Genomic DNA, 20,212 nt, shown 5'->3' with positions numbered 1-20,212 from the left:
AAATTTTATAACTGACTCTCCAGCTCCCTTACCTCACCTATGAAAATCAAGACTATGTAAGCTGTATTTCCTATACATGCTACCCGCATGTTTTGATGCATGGCTGGACATAACAGAAATGTTTAGTAACCTGCACCCCCAACGGCTAGGATGGTTAAGGATTATTATAATACAGAATAGCATCCCATGTCATTAATAATTCCACTGAAGTAAATTATTTGTGAACTGAGGCACAGCTCACTGTGTTTGATTATCTGAGGGATTTCCCTGGCATGCAGAGTGTTGGTGTGCAGGTATCATCCCCTCTTCTTCTCTGCATGGCTGGGGTCCAACTGGGAAGTGCTGGGGTCAGTATGAGGGAGTAGTTGAACAGACTGTAGTCAAACACAGAGAGGAAAGCAGGCAGGGGCACAGGATGTCTTGGCTCTGCTATTGTTTACCATGAATATACATAGCAAAATAAAACCTTTCTTGCAAATGGGTGGAGTGACTTCTTTTACAAAGGAACCATGACTTTCTCCCATGGCTGGGCCTGCTACAGGGGCAGAGAAGCAAATCCCAAAGCCTCCTTTAGGACAGGTTGTAAAATTATGTCTAAGGATTCAGCACTTGTATGGCCGGGAATATATCTGTACTGGGAAAACTTTCAAGCTCCGTATCAGAGGCAGTCCTTTGGCTCTGGGTGCGGGGAAGCCTAAAACCAATAACCACCTTTATGAACTTTATCTTTCTCCTCTTATTTTCAATCACTTGGGTTCTCTCCAAAGCATCCTCATGAATTCCATCAAGCACCTTGTGTCTGGGACTTTTAAAACTGTGAGTTTAATTTAGAGTATTAGCAAACTTAACTTGAGCTTGATGTTGGGTTTCATCTAGTAATGGCTATTTAAGTCCCCTAGGAGCACCTCTCTATCTATGTTTACAAAGCTCTTATCCCTTTTGACTGCCTTCATGTCATGAACAGTGCTGTCTCTGTTCATTTACAGCCTGCTGTGCTAAAAGCATCCTCTGGAAATGGCTGGTGGGCAGCATATTGTTGTCTACAAATCTGATTAAAAAAGGTATCACTAAACCTTTTAAAAGCTACAGGCAGCCCTGCTATTTGTATATTAAACTTGCAGAAACAACCTGATGCTCTTCAAACCAAGAAGTAAAGGTCTGCAGTGCTACCAGATGTTAATGGGCAGTTGTGGTTATATGGTTACCTATATGGTTGCCATAACCGGGACTCCCTACCACAGGTATGTGATACTAGGAATACTACACTGGTGACTCTATCCTTCAAATTCCGCTTGGGAGGAGGCACAGAGAAAGTGATGGGTAAGGGAAGGGGGTGCACAAAGAAAACATCACTCAAAGCCTCTTTTTCCCAGGGTCAAACAGGTCTATGCTCATCTTCAGACAATGTAGGGTGGAAGGCTTGGCCCCCTTACCATATGACAGCTGGGTACAACACAGACTCTCATGGCATCCAGGCACTGCCTGAAGGCTGGAGAGCTGCAGAAGACATCAGTGCAGGGGCTCTTGTTGATTCCACTTGCTGATTCCACTGCCTGGTGCCTCAGCCCCAAGGACAGTCTGGGCCTAAAAGCTGCAGGAGAGCTCTTACTGTTCAATTTATTTCAGTATACATGATAATTTAATTTCCCATCAAATATAACAGAGATCGTTCGTATTTATGCGAGCTATTTCTACCCACAATGTGTGTTTATTCATTACCCACTCTGCTATCTGTCTTTAATTAGTTCCTCAGCTGAGTACTTCAAGCTGTGCTGTGCACGTCTGGAATGATTCTTGTTTTACTAATGAATTTTAATTTCAGGAAGCTCCGTGATCCTAGATCAGTCACTATGAACTACTGACTCTCCATGTGTAAATAAGAAGGAAGAGATGTGGAGGGCCCCAGGCTTGCTTTCTGCGATAAGTGATGATGTTTACTTGTCCAGGTCTCTTCAAGACAGTGAGTACAATTAGGAGAGGGGGCTGAGGAACAAGGTGGAGAGAGAAACCTACAAAGTAAACCACTATTTCTCTGAAGATCTCAAGGGAAAGGTCTAGCCTGACCATTCTTCCTAGCAACGTGTATTCAATACAGTCAGGAGCATACAGAATCTCTGGAGCCCAGAATAAAGATGATATGAATTGAGGCTGATAACCTTATGTGTTATTGTTTCCTTTCAACACAAAAAAGTTGCTGCTGGATCCTTAGCAGTAGCTCTGTGGCTAATTACAAAGAAACGGGAATGTTTGAGATGGTCTTCAGGTCATTTCTAACTTTGGTGATGTAGAAGCACATGATTTAGCATCTGAGTAAGCTGAATGCAATGAAGAGCTATGGTCAGAATTCTATACATGAATGAATCTGGTACTTGGGAAAGTCAGTCAGGATGATTAGTAAAAGGAACACATTTTACAAAAAAGGAAAAAAAGAATTAAGAGTTTGGCTAGGTTAGTTTAGATAAAACAGTGAGAGGAGACAAGATGCTACTTCTTTCTTATCCTTAAAAGGATATAGATTAGACATGAATTTGTGTTGATTGCAAATCAAAAGTTGTTTTCTATCTGCCTGTGGAGTGACACTGAAATACTGTTGCAGACAGGAGACTTACATGATGGGATTTTGCTGACTTTATGGAAGTAATTCCAGGAGAATTGATGGAGACAGGCAGTGCAGTTCCTGATGTATATGGTCTCTGGTTTGTTAGGATGTCCACAAGAGGTGGAAGAGAGACTGGATTACTGTTAACAATATACATTGTATTGCTTCCGCACTACTGAGGATCAGGAAGGAATGGGGTTATTTTTGTGTTGATACTCCATTCCTCCGGACAACACAGATTTCTGATTGCTAGACAGACACAAATGAATAATGCTGAAGAATTTCAGCTGCTTGGCGATGTGGTTGGCAGTGGTCAGAGAGAAGTGCCATGTGTGGGTAAGGTATCTTCTGTGCTGGTTGGAGTACAGAATCAGTAGTAGTTACCTGTTAGCAGGATTGTCCTGTACAATCCACAAGGAAAGGACTGGTTTAGAGATCTTGACTCATGAAACCCCACGTGATCTCTGCCTTTTCCCTAATTCACAAGGAAACAAGCATTTAGGACGTTTTATACTTAACAAGCATTCAAGGACTGAAGCATGTGATGTGTGAGAAGAGTCTGAGGGTTTGATTGTCCTGAGAAAGTCTCTGAGGGGAGCTAATTCCTGCCTTCACTGCCTGATGGGTAGTTCTAGAGAAGCCAAATACAGGCTCTTCTCAGAAGTGCATAGCAAAAGATCAAGAGACAAGAGTCACAAACTGCAACACAGAAAATTCCCACTGGATATAAGGAAAACATTTTCACAGAGTGGTTAAGTACTAGAACAGGTTGTCCAGAGAGAGCAGAAACTTTCTCATAAATTTACATAAAATTAATAGAAAAGGCCCTAAGCATCTTGATTTGGGCTTGAAATTAATCCTGGTTTGAGCAGGAGACTGGACTGAATGACCACCACAGGTTCCTTCTAACCTAAATTAACCTACGATTGTAAGCCCTAGTCTTCCAGCAAAGCTCAGAAGCAATTCCAAAATATCTCACATTTTCTGATCTTTAGGTATGTAATGTCTCAATCTGGATGGTAAGAAAGACATAAAGCAATTTGCAACAACAGAATCAAATGCTGTGCCTTTTATCTGTTTCAGTGTCCAACACATTTTTTTCTGACTGGAAGGTGGCATGCTCTTGGCTTTTCAAATACTGCTTTATTGTCATGTCTGATATTGCTGGTTTCTCTATATCCTCTTCGAACAACTGGCAGTCCACCTCCCTCCACCCTCCCTTAGAAAACATTTTCAGTACAATGTAAAAGGGTTTCTATCAACTAAGGGCTAAAAAGAGAAAGATCTGCAATAATGAAAGTCTATGCATTTTTATCATTTAAAGGCTCAAACAGCACATGGATTAAAGCAGAACCTCAGCAAACACCATTTCTTGTTGCCACAGGAAGTTGTTAACAGGTTGCTAACACACATATCTGTTGACTTTACAGCTTCAGATGCTGGTTTCCATTTTTCTCAAATCCTGACTATTGCTTTAAGGATCTTAATTTCATTTGGTTTTCTGAGCCCAGGATAGCTGCAATGCACTGTATGATAATAACATTTTTATTTAATAACTGACTGTCCTTATGGGACCCCAAAGTTACCTTATGATATTACCGAGAACAATCAGATTAGCCACCTGAAATACAGCACGTGTAGAGAGAACAGGAGAGAGCTCTCTGTGCATGATGATATACAGAGATAAACTTCAGAATACAGATGGGAAGAGTATCACTTAATCACATTATAATTTAAGCAACACGAAGCTACTGCAAGAATGTTTATACTTTAGTTTACAAAGGTGAAAGCTCCCAATCTCCCAACTCTCCACCTTCAGCACAGGAAATTACCTTGTGTTGAAAGAAGGGGAAGAATGAGTGTGCCTCCCAGGAAGCAAATATCTAATTTATTTACACATTTTCTAACAACACTTGTCACTCTTGCAAAACACTGAAGATTCTAAAAGAATTCTTAAACCTGCTCATGGAATCAACTACACTGACTAGATGGTGTTGAAAACTTTAATTTGGACACTTAAAAACTTCCTCAGTTCAAACCCTATTCACTTAGGAAATTGAATTAAACAGTGATGAAAAGGCTCTTTTGTAAAATGATAAAACTTGAAGTCACAAGGATGTCCTTCCAACAATGGGAATTGGGCTGATAACTAATGTGTTCTGTTTCCAGTAACTTATGGTTTTCAGTGTTGGTATGGCATCTGTTATTGTGAATTTTCTCTCCTTTTATGATGGGAAATAATAAACATTTATTGGGAAAATCCCTTCTCTACCATGTTTCCGGAAGCAGTTTAACTTTCCTGGAAGATATCCTGCCAACTATGGATCACGTTTACTTCTGCCTGCACCTGAAATACGAAGATACAATAACTGTCCATAACAATAAATTGTTTTAAATTTAACTTTATCATAGCAAATCTAAAATAAATGATGGCCAAGTGAATGGGGCACAGATATATGAACTCTGTCCTGTTGCTAATAATTGAGTTACATTGATTTAGTTCCTGAGGTTTAAAAAGCAGAACTATTTGCAGTGATAAGGCAAAAGTTTTCCACCTGCAGGAGTTCAAGAAATCAAGGGTAAATAATATAGATACAGTGTGCAAGTTGAAAATGGATTAGTGGAAGAAAAGGCTAAAAAGAAGGTTTTTAAAACGTAAGTCACTATTGCCTTTCTTTCCTTAACTGCTTCCTTGAAAGCTGTTGTCATGAAAAATCCTGCTCCTTTGAATCAGACCAAATCAGATGTGCAGATGATTCTTCAGAAATAAGAGTTGAAATACAGGCATTTAAAACTGCTAGAATTTGCTGCTTAATATTGTAAAGCTGTAAGCTTCATGATTCTGCGAGCTTAGCTAAGACTTTCCAAGTACAGATTACTGTAAGCTCCTAACAGTAAATGGACAGAGCTGCCCTGAATTGCTTTAACGAGAAGAAAAAAGACAATTTTGTAAAGTAAAGGATTTTCCACTCATCACCTTTTAATTCTCTCTGAGCTGATTCAAAGTTAAAACTTTGATTAAAATTATCAGCAGTTTCAAATTTCTTCCCTTTTTTTTTGCCTTAAAGAACCAAGCAGGCACCTCATAAAAGATAGTTTCAGCACGAAGCTGGCACCTCATAAAAGAGGAAGAATGAAGGGGAACTGTAACCCTTCCACTGAAAACTGCTCCTAAATATTGAATTTATAGCACTTTGCAAGTTGTAACTTTAATCTGGAGCGCAGCATATTCAGACCCAGAAATTTAACAGTGGAAGTTCACACCATGGCACTGTCAATGGAAAAGGGAGTAAGCAGGCAATTATTCATATTTCTGTTAACAGTTTTCTAGTCCTTTTCCTCCCACATTTCCATTTCTTCTACAGCAGACAAAAGTCAGAAAAAAAGGTTAAAAAATAGATCAAAGAAATAGGAGGTTAATTCTTCACATTGTATCTATTCTGTTTCTCTTGAGCTATTGTTACATTCCCTTTCTGACTTCTAATCACTTGCCAAAAACAACTTTGCAGGCCTTTGTTGAATAGGTACTAAAGCTGTTCCTTTGGGGACCGCATCACAGAGATCCACAGAAATCTAGAATGACCTGCTGCTTCTTTGAGAGAAGGATCAGGATACATTCCTTAGAAAACCCTGGTAAGCAGCGAGTGGGATATACACACCAAATACTGTGTATACATGTAATAGGACTTGATGAGGGGAGTGTTTTGAACAGTATCTATCAGAATTCAGCTCCACTATTACAGGATGAGGAAAGGAGCCTGTGGGATGAGAAATCATTATGAAGTGCAGCTGTGATTGTGGAATACATACTTGACCTTCCTTTTTATTCAGCCATTAGATAGAAAAAGTTCGGCTATTTTAAAATCTTTTATTAAGACATAATTAGAGTTAGGTTGGTTCCCTAGCACAGAGATCAATGGTGCAACTTTAACAAGTATTGAGGGGTTCCCAGTTTCTTCTTTATTGGTGATAGAGCATTTCTCAGTGTTACTGAGCTACTCTGTGCTGTGTGCCAGTGTCAGGTGCTGTGAGGTTAGATGAGTTCCTTTACAACTGCACATCCTCCATCCTGCTGCCATTCATTTATCTATGTCTAAATGAGACTGAATTTGCATAACTTACACATAGCCATGAACAAGACTGACCTCACTCTACCTCACCTTCAATCATTTTTTGCCTTTTTTCTGTTCTTTCTGCTCTTTAAATGTCAGTCACTGCTGCAGGAATATGCAAACCAGAAGTATTAAAGTGAGAAAGAGTTTCACCTGAAAATTTGATATAGATAATTTCCTCCATTTTATACCTCACTTCTGAGATTATTCAGTCTTATGGGGTGAAATTTAAAGGTGACCATAAATTTGTGCATGTAATTGACAGAATTCCAGCAACTTATCATTCCCCAGTTTAGTCTCAGGTTCTCCTACTTCCTTATTGCTTCACTGACATCTTCTCATCACTTCTCTATACACCATGGGATTTCATCTTCCCATTCTTAGCTTTTGCACCCTGCACAACTGCTTTACTTACTAGGCTATAGGTAAGATACTCTGGTTAAGTGGTAAGATGCTAATATGCATTACAATCACATATATGGTAAAATGCTTGAATCATAATTAAAGCATAACTTTAATGGATTTGAGTTTAATATGAACAGCTACTGTATGTCATCCATCAGACTAATGACTTTTTGCTTAAATTCCCTAGGAGTTCAGAGACAATACTTTACATGAAATGCTTCAGATACTTCTTTTTTTGCACTAAAGAAGATGAGATTAACCTGTAATATAATCATAATGATGAGGGGAATTTGAATAGAATTAGCTCTTAATTGCATTTGAATTCTGTATCTCTGAAACATAAAGCTCATAACTCCCCTATGGAGTCTCACAATTTTTTTCTTTTATGACCGGTTGGAGAATTGATCAAGGGCATTGATTGCCATATGTTTTCATTACTTCAGCAAATACATAAAGAGAGTCAAATTTATTAGCTCTTTGGAATTTGAATTAACTGCCTTCTGTAGTTTATACCAACACACAGAATTAGGCAGAACTGTATGCATGTGAGAATTCATTAATTGTAGGCAATCTCAAACCAGGTAAAATGTCTCTGCCACTGCCTGGCTTCTGTTTCATGAGGAATCTGGAAAGTACGGAGATGTAAACTGTGGAACTCTGCTATTCCTTGTATATAAATTCAATATATGTACAGAACAGGAGAGACTTTAATTTTAAAAGACCATAAAGAGTGCACAGAAAAAAGTGACTGGCAGGAAAGTATACAGTAAAGGTGTGTACTCAAAAGAGATACTGTCATCATACTGCTTGCCTGTCCTTAAGGAAAAGTCTCCAGCAATGTAAATTGTATTCATAATGAAAATAAACACTAGATGATAGTAATACTTCCACACACCACAAGGTACAGGCAAAAGTGGCATAAGTCTTGATTCTCCTGAACCAAACACAGACACTATCAGATCTTGGCAAAGCCTGAAAATGATTAAAAGAAGGGGTCAAACTACATCAAAAGTTTATGCTTACTGCTAAAAGAATCTCTCTTCTGTATATGCTAACAAGATCAGTCCCATACGAAGGTTTTCTTTTTCTTTCTATCACCTTGCATATGGCTTGCACTGCACAACCTGTACGGGGCACTGGTTGTCCCAAGATGCCAAAACTGTATTTTTAGCTCTACTTTTCTTTTATTCTCTTGCATAACTTGCAGGCATTCTGCTGCTTCAGTCACACATAAAAAGACATGTCCTTCCAGGATGATGATTAAATGTTATGTGATGTGCACTTCTTTCTGCTTTGTGAGGTGATGGGCTCATAGGTAGGGTTCACTTTCAGAAAGCACAAGACAAAACCTGGCAGAGTGGGATACATTAGAGAATATGTAGATATGACCCATGAGTCAATATAATTTATGGTAAAACTGGGTCACTTTACAACTACTTATTCCATGAATACATTTGTATGCAAAGTTTCGAAAGAGAATTTTATGGCTTATAATGAGTGCATAAACACAGAAATTATTAATCTTACCAACTCCTTGTTGGGTTACTGAGACTGTAGAAGGGGAGCCTTACATTCAGTATGGTACGTAGAGAGAGTTCTCTCTCAATGAACCCTTCTGTGGTCTAGAGACTATTTCCTCACAGTTTACTGTGCTGAAATGTCTCCTGTTGTACAAACACAAAGGAGTAGGAGAAAAGTACCTAGAATGATTATCTCAGATTCAGTATTAACATGATGGAAGAAAGTATTTTTTGGAATTTAAGTAATTCCAGCCATACATATTCAAACTCTGTTCACAGCAACCTCAAGACAATTCCAAGCTAATCTGCAATTCCAGAGACATTCGTTCTCATTTTAGTACTGTCCATCATGGATCATCTAAGCTGGAGCTTATCTTGATGAAAACTTGCATAACAGGTATAGGTTAAATTCGAAGGCTTTTGATTTACAACAGCAGGGGATCATTTTTGAATGTAATTACAATCCTGAGAATTGGCTGCAAATGAAAAAGGATGACAAAAGTACCTGCCCAAAAGCCAGCACTCGGAGCACTTCCCTGCTTAGGAAGGATATGAGAACATGTGTTAAGAGAAGCTGTGAGAGGACATACTCTACCCTACGCTCACCTTTAAATCTGTGCATATTTCAGTGTGAGAGGGAAATTCTCTAAATTCATGTGAATAGCAGACGTTTTCCAGCTCCTTCAGGACAGGCAGAGTGTTACTCACATGGCCAGAAACAGCCTACACCTGTATTGAGACAACTGGCCACAGTCTGAGATTTCCTGGGAGGTGTGAAAAGGAAGAGCTCTCTTACAACAGAAAGGCACTGCAGGAGGGCATTCCAGCATAAATACTAAATTAAATTCAAGTTCAGTTTACCAATAAAAGCAAATTATGCTGTATGACACAGGGTTAAAGGTGAAGAGAAAGAGCTAGACCTAACTATGGGAAATTAAGTTACTTAAATCAGATATTAAACAAGTGTAAAAGAGTGGATTTGGTTTTAGGGAGATGTCCTAGTGAATCTTTTTTTTTTTTTTGTCTTGGGTCTCTGAGGAAAGCAACCACATATGAAGAATAATCACAGCAATATGATTAGCTGAACTGTATGATCCCTACCCAGATCCCAAGGGAACACTGCTATTTTATCACCTTCAACAAAAATCCACTGAAAAAAAAACAAGTCTGAAATAGCACTTCTTGGTTGTCAGGCTGCTTTTACAAAGGAAGAAAAGGAAACTTCTGTTTTGCTGATAGCACTGGAATGACTATGATAAACAGCGAGCACAATGTCCTGATGTTCTTTGGGTCAATCTGTATTCCACTTGAATTGCACAATATACAATCCAGTGCAACAGATAAAGACATGCTGGGATAACAGATGTAGAAATTCAGCAAACAAGTTTTTATGTTTACTAAGGCAGCTACAGTTCATGGGGAAAACATTAAATTCTTAGATGGATCAAAGTTTGACCTATATTATTTTTTTGGGGGGGGGGACAGTACCATTGATGTTAATTTTCATTTAATACAGAGTAAACTGTAACACAAGTCACTATATTACTGGAATGTTGTCTAAGATACAGTTGGAATACATTGCTTCTACTGAAATTCCAGCTGGATCTGTAAGCAACTCAAATCGTGTTTTTTTGCTGGGATACTTTCCAGCTTACCCTACCTATGTATGCAACAGTAACATCACTGCTAGTCTGACCATGTCAATACATTGCATACCATACCAGAGAAATGGTCTTATTCATAGATTTAATGTGGAACTGAAAACCTCACTGTAAGGCAATGCTGTTATTTCCTGAAACTCAGGAAAAAACAGTTAAAGCTGTTGAAAGTGTCCTCAGTTTGGAATGTAATGAAAATAGACTAATCACGCATATGAAACAGTAGATCTATTTTCATGGTAAGGAAGAATCCTGAGTCACCAACCTGCACCTGTATTTCATAACAAGCACTAAAGGAATACAAACCCACACCTTACCAAGGGTACCAGCTGACCCTGGCAGTGTTTTAATACAAACTCAGAGTCACAAAAAATGCCTGTGTCCACTGCTGTCATGAAATAAGCCAACTCTACTGGAACATTCTACAAGGAAATATGAGAGTCAAGCCAAAAGCGGTATTTAGAGCTGAAAGAAAGAAAGCATCAAGTCATGAAAGGAGGAGTGATGAGCCATGGTCAAAAACACTGAATGAAAGTATTCAAGGCATATTTCCCTGGAGTAACCACTGTCACATACACACACAAACAAAATCAATGCACTGATGAAAGAACTAAGTTTTGATCTGCTCTTGAATTTCTGTCATCTGTCAGGAGACTTCTTGGTCTGACACTGCAGATCCTGCATGAACAGTGCTGATACTGGTCTTAATGAAAACTTGGCTTAGGAAGAACCACAGTCAATGCAGCTGCTTCCTCCTCCACATTTTGAAGATTAAAGATATTAGAAGTAAAACACAGAAAATGATTCATGACTCAGAAATCGAACTTGCACTGGGAAGGTAAAAAGCATACACTGGAGGAGATGGAAAATCCATAAATCTGAGCTGTGTAAAAAACATCTCCCCCTTAAATTCTGTCTTTATTATAGCAGAAATGGGACAAAAGAAAAATACACTCAAGGAGAAAGGCAAATCTACAGCAGAATAGTCAGCCTGTTCCCCTCTGGGCTTATAAACAGCAGACTCAAAAATCCTTGGAAGTCCTTGGGAAAAGGATACTCCTAGCAGGTTACAAATATAAGAACTGAAAAAAACCCCAGTATTTTCCTAAGGGTAATGAAGAGGAAGTCTTGATAAGGTACCAAAAGTCACAAAAGTGATTCTGATTCAAAATGATTATTGATGAAATCTCTGTAGCAACAGCCCCAACACAGTAAGCTAAGATCTTCAGTTTGGTTAGAGAAGAAATTACCACATCCATTTCTGCAGCCTTGATCTACCATCTCAGGCTGAGCTTACATAGAAAAATAACTCCATGTACTTGTGTCATTGTGTAAAGGGAGAAGAATCAAGATGCCCATCTGCACTACAGTGGAATAACATGAAAAGTTGGACAAGGTCTTTCTACTACTGGTCGGACAAGGTCATACACCGCAAAGGCTGATGAGTACAGGTGCTATTACATTAGTATTGGTACAACTGTAATAGGTCTCTAAAGGGATTTTAATCAAAGATATTTGAAGAGTAAAGCTGTTTAATCAGTGCTTCTACAGTGGCCCTTTTTTCTAGATCCTGCAAAGAATATACTCACTTGAGAAAAAGAAGAGTAGTTTCCTTATCCAATTTTACTATTAAGTTTCAGGACTGGTTTTCCCTTTTTAATTCCAGCTCAGCTTAGAGGATCTTGGGAATCTGCTGATAAACTGCGCCTGCCATTCTGCAAATACAGTGCTCATACAGCAGTGTCCAGGAAGGACAGCTTTGCTTTAAGTCTGGGTAGATTTGACATTAGCTCAAAATCCTTGCTTGATCTTTGGATGCAATACAATGCCCCAAACCCCACCAAAATCAAATCCTGGTTATGCACCTGCTCTCCATAAAATTGGATAAGTCTGCTCTCCTGGTAAGACACCACTCAGAGAAATCATAAATAATTTAGAAAGCACTAAAACAGCAAACGGAAAAAGGGACTTCCTGGATATTTTATCCAAGGCACAAGACAGGCTCCAGGCAAGATTTATGGGATTCCTGCTACAATGACCAGATGAGTCTTCATCATTCTGGTACAACATGGCAGCTTAAGCAATCTTTAGAGGGGTAATAAAGGTCCTTTTGGCTGACTACTTTTCAGGATGCAAACAGTGCTTTGTGAGGTGTTGTTAAATATGAAAAGTACTTCTGGAACACAAAGATGGATAATCATGCACGGCCAAGTTTTCTGGTTTTATTCCCAACAACAGCCATCATCCAAGCTTGCCCAGAGCAGCCTTAATCAGGTCATAAATCAGTGCAATAGAGAAATGAAATTGTCCTTTGTGGGACCAAAACAACATCCATATTTCTGAAAGAAGAATCTAGTGATTTTTGCAATCACAATTCTGCAATAAATGTACCACATTCCTGATGTTCCTTGGTTCATGTCAAGCAAATGGCACTGAGTTGAATGATTTTCAGATTTACTTTGGTCAGTCAACAGTGTAGGAATGGTTAATTGTTGTGGCTTTCATTGATGAATTGATTCTTTCTGAATTTGATGTGTATGGAAGGAAAGGAACTGTGTAAGTATCTTTTTCTTCTTTAATCCTCCTTGCCCTCAAATATCAAGCTTTCAGATGTCTGTTCTTATGCTGCAAAGGCCAGCAGCTCTGCTGTACTCTTGCAGTCCTTAGGTCCAGTTGTGACTGGGCCTAGGTGATATATTAGTGTTTCTATATGTTAACAAAGGTAGCTATGAAGTACATGTCAAATTATACTGTAATTCTCATGTGAGAATATGGCCCTTCATGTGCTGCAAACTATCACTAGCCTGTGAGTTGATACATCACATGCCATGGACAACACTCCGGGCAATATGAGAGAAGCAATCACAGGACTGGCAGACCCTACAACAGCAACAGCAAAACCTTCTAAATAGGTAAATGTTTTTAGGCTGTTTTGTTTAGACTGTTTAGGCACTCTTACCTTTTCTACCTTCCTTCCAACCAGAGCAATAATCTCTATTTCTTTGCCTGTCTTTATACCTCTAACTGAATTTCATTTACCACCTTCAAAAATTACACAATAGCTACATACAAAATACATGTAACTGAAATTGCTGTGCTGTTGTGAGTCAGCATCTTTTAATGATGCTGACTTTGATGCATGTAATATATCCAAAGTGGATTGTTTTTCAACATCCCTTTCCACAAGTTCAGTACTTTGGATCTTTCTTTCCTTTGCAAGCACATTTTGAAATTTGGGAATTTTCCCCAGCACAGAAACCTTGTTTCCCACAAGCTCTAATCCATGGTGAGACAGCTCTGGTCTGCAGTACAGCAGCTGCTGTATATGGTTAAGAAATAATACAAAGGAGAATGCTTAGTAAATGCACTGGGAATATAAAATGGGTGCTTTTACTAACTGTCAAGGACTGGGTTTATATTATCACCCATAGGAAAACTTACACAGGTTTTTGCCAATAATGTATGGTCATGGAAATAAATTCAAATTTATTCATAGGCAAAGTTTTTTTTAAACTATAAATCATATCTGTAAAATTCAAATAAAAAATTCAGTTACTCAGGATGGTCGGAATACAACTGTTCAGTTTCCCAAATGGCTGTGTCACTCAGTCAACTCTCATAAAGGCTCCTGTCTGCTCAAATGAGGTTTCATTTATACTAATATTTAGAAATGGCTCACACTTTAGAGGCTCATATTTCTAGCAGCACTCAGATTTAGGATATGTGGAAGACAGGTGCAACAAAGATGCTATTCATTATTTCATAGTCATAAATTTTAACAGCCTATTACCAAAACATTTGTCAAACACAGCTGAGAAAGAAATACATACAAACTGACCTGTGATTAGTCAAACACCATAAATAACAAGCACTGAATAGATGATACGCAAGTTTGCAAACGTCCCATGGTATTTGTTTCATAGAATCATAGAAACAACTAGGTTGGAAAAGGCCATTAATATCATCAAGTCAAACCATTACCCCAGGACTGCCAAGGCCACCACTCAAGCATCGACACAGTTTTTGAACACTTCCAGAAATGGTGATTCTGCTCCTTAGGCATCGGATTCATTAACAAAATCAGGAGGAATCATTTGCACAACCCAGAAAGACCACAGACAGAAAAAGAGGCTAAGCATATTTGCTTGTATCACTGCGCAACGGCCTAGGGTTTTGAGACAGACTGGGACCCAAACAACTGATGGATGACTCTGAGTGTGTGATTTCCTCTCAGTTAGGATTAATTGTTTTAGCTTGACGTAGGAATAACGCTACTGACCTTTTTTGTAAAGTACTTAGAAACATGCAGAAGGGAAACATGTAGCTTCAAAACAGCAGAGAAGGAAGGACAAACCATATTCATCCCTATCATGCCATGTTAGACACTGTTTACAACCAGGTTGTTCAACCTGAATGATCGATACCCACCCATCACTGTAATCTCATAGACTGACTTACAGTACTCTTTACCAACATCTAAGGATGGATTTTGTATTCTTTACAGACCATGAAAACACCAGTTATTGTAAACTAAATCAGGCAACCTTTCCTTACTGCATCTCTTGTAACAGAATGTCCTTCAAATACAGAGGACAAATATAACTTGTGTGCCAACTTCATACAGTTTAAGTTTTCAAGTGTGATTTTAAAAGGGCCTTAAGCAGTTGCTCTTCCTTTGGTGGTGAATTTCACCTTCTGAAATATCACAGAGCTTGAAGGAGGTATCCAGTACTCCTCACTGCAACTCAACTTTTTTTTTGTGTGTGTGTGCGAGAAGTGGAAATTTATCCATTATAGTGATGTACTCTATCACCTGCTGATCAAACTGGAGGACATGCGCCTCCTGTCAGTATTCAGCCTGGACATCAGAGGTTACCACAGAAAACTCTCACTTTTTCACAAGGAAACATCTAGCCCGGATATGATTAACACTTGATAACAATTCTGTCAAATTTTATGCACCTTTAAACAGAGTTTGCAGCAATGATGTTTGCCACCGTGCTACTATTTATATCCCATAAACACCGTTTACAGTGATATGCATATCAGTGATAATGACACTGACAATAGCAGTCAACAGAAGCACAGATGTTGAGGAATATTCTTAGGCAACATGTATTACTGCTTATATCTACAGAAACTTAATTGAATACTCAAAGTTGCCACCTTTACTATAAAATAAAGACAAATACTGGTATTTTCAGTGCAAAGATGAACCACTTTATGTGCAGCTTCATAGACATTTCTCAAACCACATTATGCTTTCACAGAATAAAGTCTCTTGAGGGACAGCCACTTCTCTGAATTCGCATGGGGTCTCTAAAATGTCACCAATTTACAATTTAGTTTGCTTTCTAGGCAGGAGTAAGTGAATGAAAACCAGCCAACTTACGATCTCCTTGACAACGCACAGGACCCACCGATATCTTGGCTTCAGACCCAGGCCGGTCAATGTCTCCAACCACTATCTGACTCACTGGTAGGTGCTCTTTGTATGACAACATCCCAGTGTCTTTTCTCCTGAATGACAGAGAAAAAGAAAGCAACTGTGAAATAGTTCATTGAACAATAATAATGTTCAAGGAAATTATTTTCAACTAAGCACCCAGAGAACAGGTATGCAGCAATTACACCAGTACAGTGTTACCTGTCTCAAACATCAGTTTGAGCAATAATGCTGTCTGTTTACTGGGAAACAAATGGATAGCAGCTACTGTCACCCAGGAACACAGGCTGAGTAGCATGGCCAGTCCTGGACTCAGCTGGGCTTGTGGGTCTCCCTGCTTTCCTGACTGACCAGCTCCATGCCAGTAGCTAATAACTTGCTGTAGATCTTACTGATGTCTTCTGAGAGGGAAAGATACCCCAATGCTTCCTAGAAGTGCATCTTTATTGCTCTAATTGCTGTCAGTTATTATACCTCTGCATACCAAGTGCTTCTTTCATATTTAACATTTTTAGTATTAAAAGAGGGAAATAATAAACTAATTATCTGGAAGGCCTGTCATAGTCCTGTCATTTCTAATACTAAATGACTAAGTCCAAAAGCTCTAAACTTGTGAATCTAACCACGAGTATAGAGTACAAACCCCATTTAAGTTAGCAAGATCCCTAAAATTCAAATTATAGTCATGTCTAAAAGCTCCTCATTTCACCTGCAATGAAATGCAGTAACCTGGTGCCTTTTTCATGCCTAGGTCAAATCACTAAGCACAGTTACAACACATATCCTTTATCATTTCAGAAGCTGAATGCATCTGGCATGTGGAGTGCTGTTTCTTCCAAACAGCAAGTAAAATAAACCAAAATATAACAAATACTTTATCTCTAAAGCACATTTCTGTTTATTTTTTGTTTTCTTATTGTTTGGTTGGCTCTTTTTTCACATAAACACATGGAAGGCCACAAACATCCACACAGGAAAAAACACACTACATACAGTGTTAGGAATATGCTTTTTGACACAAAAGTAAGGGTAAGCAAAATTAAACCATCTTCTTTGCCTCTTTCTTTTTAGCTGTACCTTGGCATGCAACTGAGTATCTAAAGTAAGCAACTTCTTGATCTTAAAATTAATTTATTTCTTCAAAAATATCATAGGATGAAGAATTAATTTAGGATCTGGAAAAGTTACTGAAGAGCACAATATGACTGTAACTGGGAACTCATAAGGATTTCAGGAAACTGAAAGTCTTTTTCATCTCTAGTTTGGATGGTTCCATGACCTGACTCATATTGTTAATAACTAACTGGGAAGCACAGCAGAGATCTGCATAATGTGTGATAATGCTTGGAGTTTTCCAGTAGCACAGTAGTATTTTCCAGTAGTGTCCCCAGTCATCATCCTTAGTGGGTCCTTCTGAAGAGACTGTTGGCAAAACATTCTTTTTAAAAGCAGCACAACTAAAGTAATTAAGAAAACAACCATCACAGATCATTGGAACTCTTGTCTGCTCTCTGTGATGAAGAGAGTCATTAGAGATTTAATTACTAGAGTTTTTCAAATAGGAGATGACTGTTTTCCTGAATCTGCATGTTCTTCCTCTTCAGAGCACTTGCCTTTCTCCATAGGCTCTTTGTACTGCTGAGATCATTAACCCTCTCTGGTTGGACACAGCTATACCAGGTGCTGGGTTGGTGAGGCTGCTCCAGGGGAATGCTAGGAAGGAATTAAACTGGAGAGGAATAACCCTCACAGGCTGCTTTTGTAGATTGTGCTAGGTTGTAGCATACTGCTTTTCATCCACAGATTGCAATGCCCTTTACAAAGGTACTGTATTCATTAATTTGGAGACAGGTGATACACAAAAAGGAATATTAAAGGGCTTTCTGTTTAAGGAAGGAAAGAGTGAATACAAAGCCATGTATATAGACCTAATCTTCTATCGCTGCTAAAGACCTATATCCATGGGACCCACTCCCTCCTAACAGAGGATAAACGTAGGTCATTTCTTTACTCTTTCTGGGATTTTCCTCTGAGACTAGCTTTCTATGCTGATTGTTACTCTTCCAAAGAATGCTTTAAAGATGGACGTGCCTGTTTAAAAGAAAGAATTCTTCAAAGAACATTAAAAAGAAAACTATTGGCATTTCTCTTCTTCCCTTCACCTCTCACAAAAAGGGCTAATATTTCAGTTCCAAATAAGGATGTCAAAGGGCTGCCCTCTTCCTGTCACCAATAGCTTTCACCTCCTTTGAAGGAAATAAAAAGGGAACAGTAACACTTTCTTCCTCTTTACTGACCATGTTTCTACTAATTTTAATATCTCACTTATGCATTTAGTGATATGGTCACTTAAAGGCTGTTGCCATGACAATAAAACTAAATGTTAAGAGTTCTATTCAGAAATAGCCTTATTTTCTGATAACTGCTTACTTGTCTCATCATCATTCTCAGCTGCACAGAAGCTCTTGAGGGCTGAGAGTACTGGACAAAGAGTTAGGGAAAGGGAGTTGTCCTTTCTTCAGCAGGTCCTTCATAGTTTGTTTGCTCTTAAGAAAAAAGGGATAATGATAGTTTTTGGTAAACACGTGCACCAAAAAGACAAATACACTCAAGACACTGAGTGGTTCTGGTATGCTTTTCTAAGGTACTCGTAGCTCCTCTGGACATAGCAATAAGCACTGACAAAGTCAAACGAGTTATAAACCGAAGACTGAATATAATGCTTAACTTTGTACTACACACTTAGAAATAATCACAGCTGGAGCACTCAATTCCTGCAAGTGATAATATTCCTGCCAGTATTTAAAGACTTTGCACATTAAGAGGGTGGAGAAAATCTCTGAAGTTTTCCCTCACCAAAGAAAATCCCCTTAAGAGAATAAAGATTGAATTCAGAGTCTGTCATATTCCTATTAGTAACCAAATGGGAGACGAATGAATCTGATCAAATCCTGTAATTATTACCAGGAGATATTGATGAAATCTCAGTGTAATTTTCTATTTCTAATTTCTTTGCCTACATATAACAGTCTGCAAAGTGCTTCAGGGTGCCTTTGAATGAAAGCAGCAGATATTAGTGTAAGATTTATCAATGTTTTGATTATGATCATCTACTTACTCTTTATAAGCATTCTGTAGTATGCATATATCAACAAATGAGATATTCAAAGTAATGATAAGATTCTGTATTGCTATTAATTTGCTTATATGATGATTTAATGCAACCAGACTTATGTTACTGGATTGATTTATTTTCTCCAGTTTCTTTAGACATTACTTAATTATCAGTCCAGTCCTATAGGGAAAAAAATAAAGAACGTCCTACAGGTAGGAATGGAGTTAATTTTAAAAGATATGCTTACATGAGCTGAGGAACAGGAATTCTTTTGATAATACAAATGAAAAACCTACTGGATTGAAACTGCTGTGTTAAACACATATTATTTAGCATCAGAGACTATAGTGATAGGACAGGTGATGGGATTAAACTTCAACAGGGGAAGTTCAGGTTAGATCTAAGGCAGAAGTTCTTCCCTGTGAGGGTGGTGAGGCATTGGCACAGGTTGCCCAGAGAAGTGGTGAATGCTCCATCCCTGGCAGTGTTCAAGGCCAGGTTGGACAGAGCCTTGGGTGACAGTCTAGTATGAGGTGTCCTTGCCCATGGCAGGGGGTTGGAACTGGATGATCTTAAGGTCCTTTCCAACCCAAACCATTCTATGGTTAGCTGTGGTCTAAAGAATAAAAACTCCCACATGTTCCCTGTTTCAAAAGTATTCAATTGACCCCTCTCTGAAGACACAGATTTTTAGTATGCAAGCACCTTTACTGTAATCCCTGAATTTCCATGATCTATCTGAGAGGTATAAAGCAGTTTAATCCAGCTAGTATCTGCATATGACTGTAAAAAACACTGTGAAGGGGATTGGTGTACCAAGCATTAGCATTTTCTCTCTTCCAGAAATATCTGGCAAGAATTTTATTTATATTTGAACTGCTAAGAAGAGCTGGTAATACAGAGAAATTTAATGAACAATGCTATTTTGGCAGCAGCCTTAATAATCTGGAAGTTAGTTACTTGGAAATATGCAAGTTCTAATTAACAGGATTAAAACAAGGGCAAACAAAAGCTAGGATTAAAGCAGAACTAGCTAACTTTTGAAAGGATTTGATGAAAGTTAACTTTCTGTATTGTACATACCATGCAGCATAAAAGTCGTACTTTTAGATTCACCCTCTTCCCACAGCTCTGCGCTTCTAAGGAATTATAAACTGCCAACAAAATAATCCAAGATGAAAAATTCTTTTTCTACTTCAATTTGCTGTTCTCTGGGATTCTTTACAGGTCCCTTTCCCACCTGAGATACCACCCTTAAACATTAAACTGGAGCTAATGACTCTCCCTTACTGTGGCTGCCAAGGGGTATTATGGAATAGTATAGTCAGAGAATCATTATTCAACTTTTTTTCCCCAC

General features: G+C 38.5%; 1 protein-coding gene across 1 annotated transcript in view; it reads right to left on the bottom strand.

Annotated features, from left to right (window-relative positions):
* CNTNAP2 (contactin associated protein 2) overlaps window positions 1–20,212 on the bottom strand; it is a 1,129,462-nt gene that overhangs the window by 134,493 nt on the left and 974,757 nt on the right. The window contains exon 15 of the mRNA XM_034062602.1: window positions 15,687–15,814. Within this exon, the coding sequence (XP_033918493.1) occupies window positions 15,687–15,814 (128 nt within the window). The remainder of the gene's footprint in view (window positions 1–15,686; window positions 15,815–20,212) is intronic.

This window comes from Melopsittacus undulatus, chromosome 1 (genome assembly GCF_012275295.1).
Source record: "Melopsittacus undulatus isolate bMelUnd1 chromosome 1, bMelUnd1.mat.Z, whole genome shotgun sequence".
In the NCBI taxonomy this organism is placed as follows: Eukaryota; Metazoa; Chordata; class Aves; order Psittaciformes; family Psittaculidae; genus Melopsittacus; species Melopsittacus undulatus.
The sequence above is the reverse complement of the archived record's forward strand: the minus strand, read 5'-3'. Positions and strand labels throughout refer to the sequence as shown.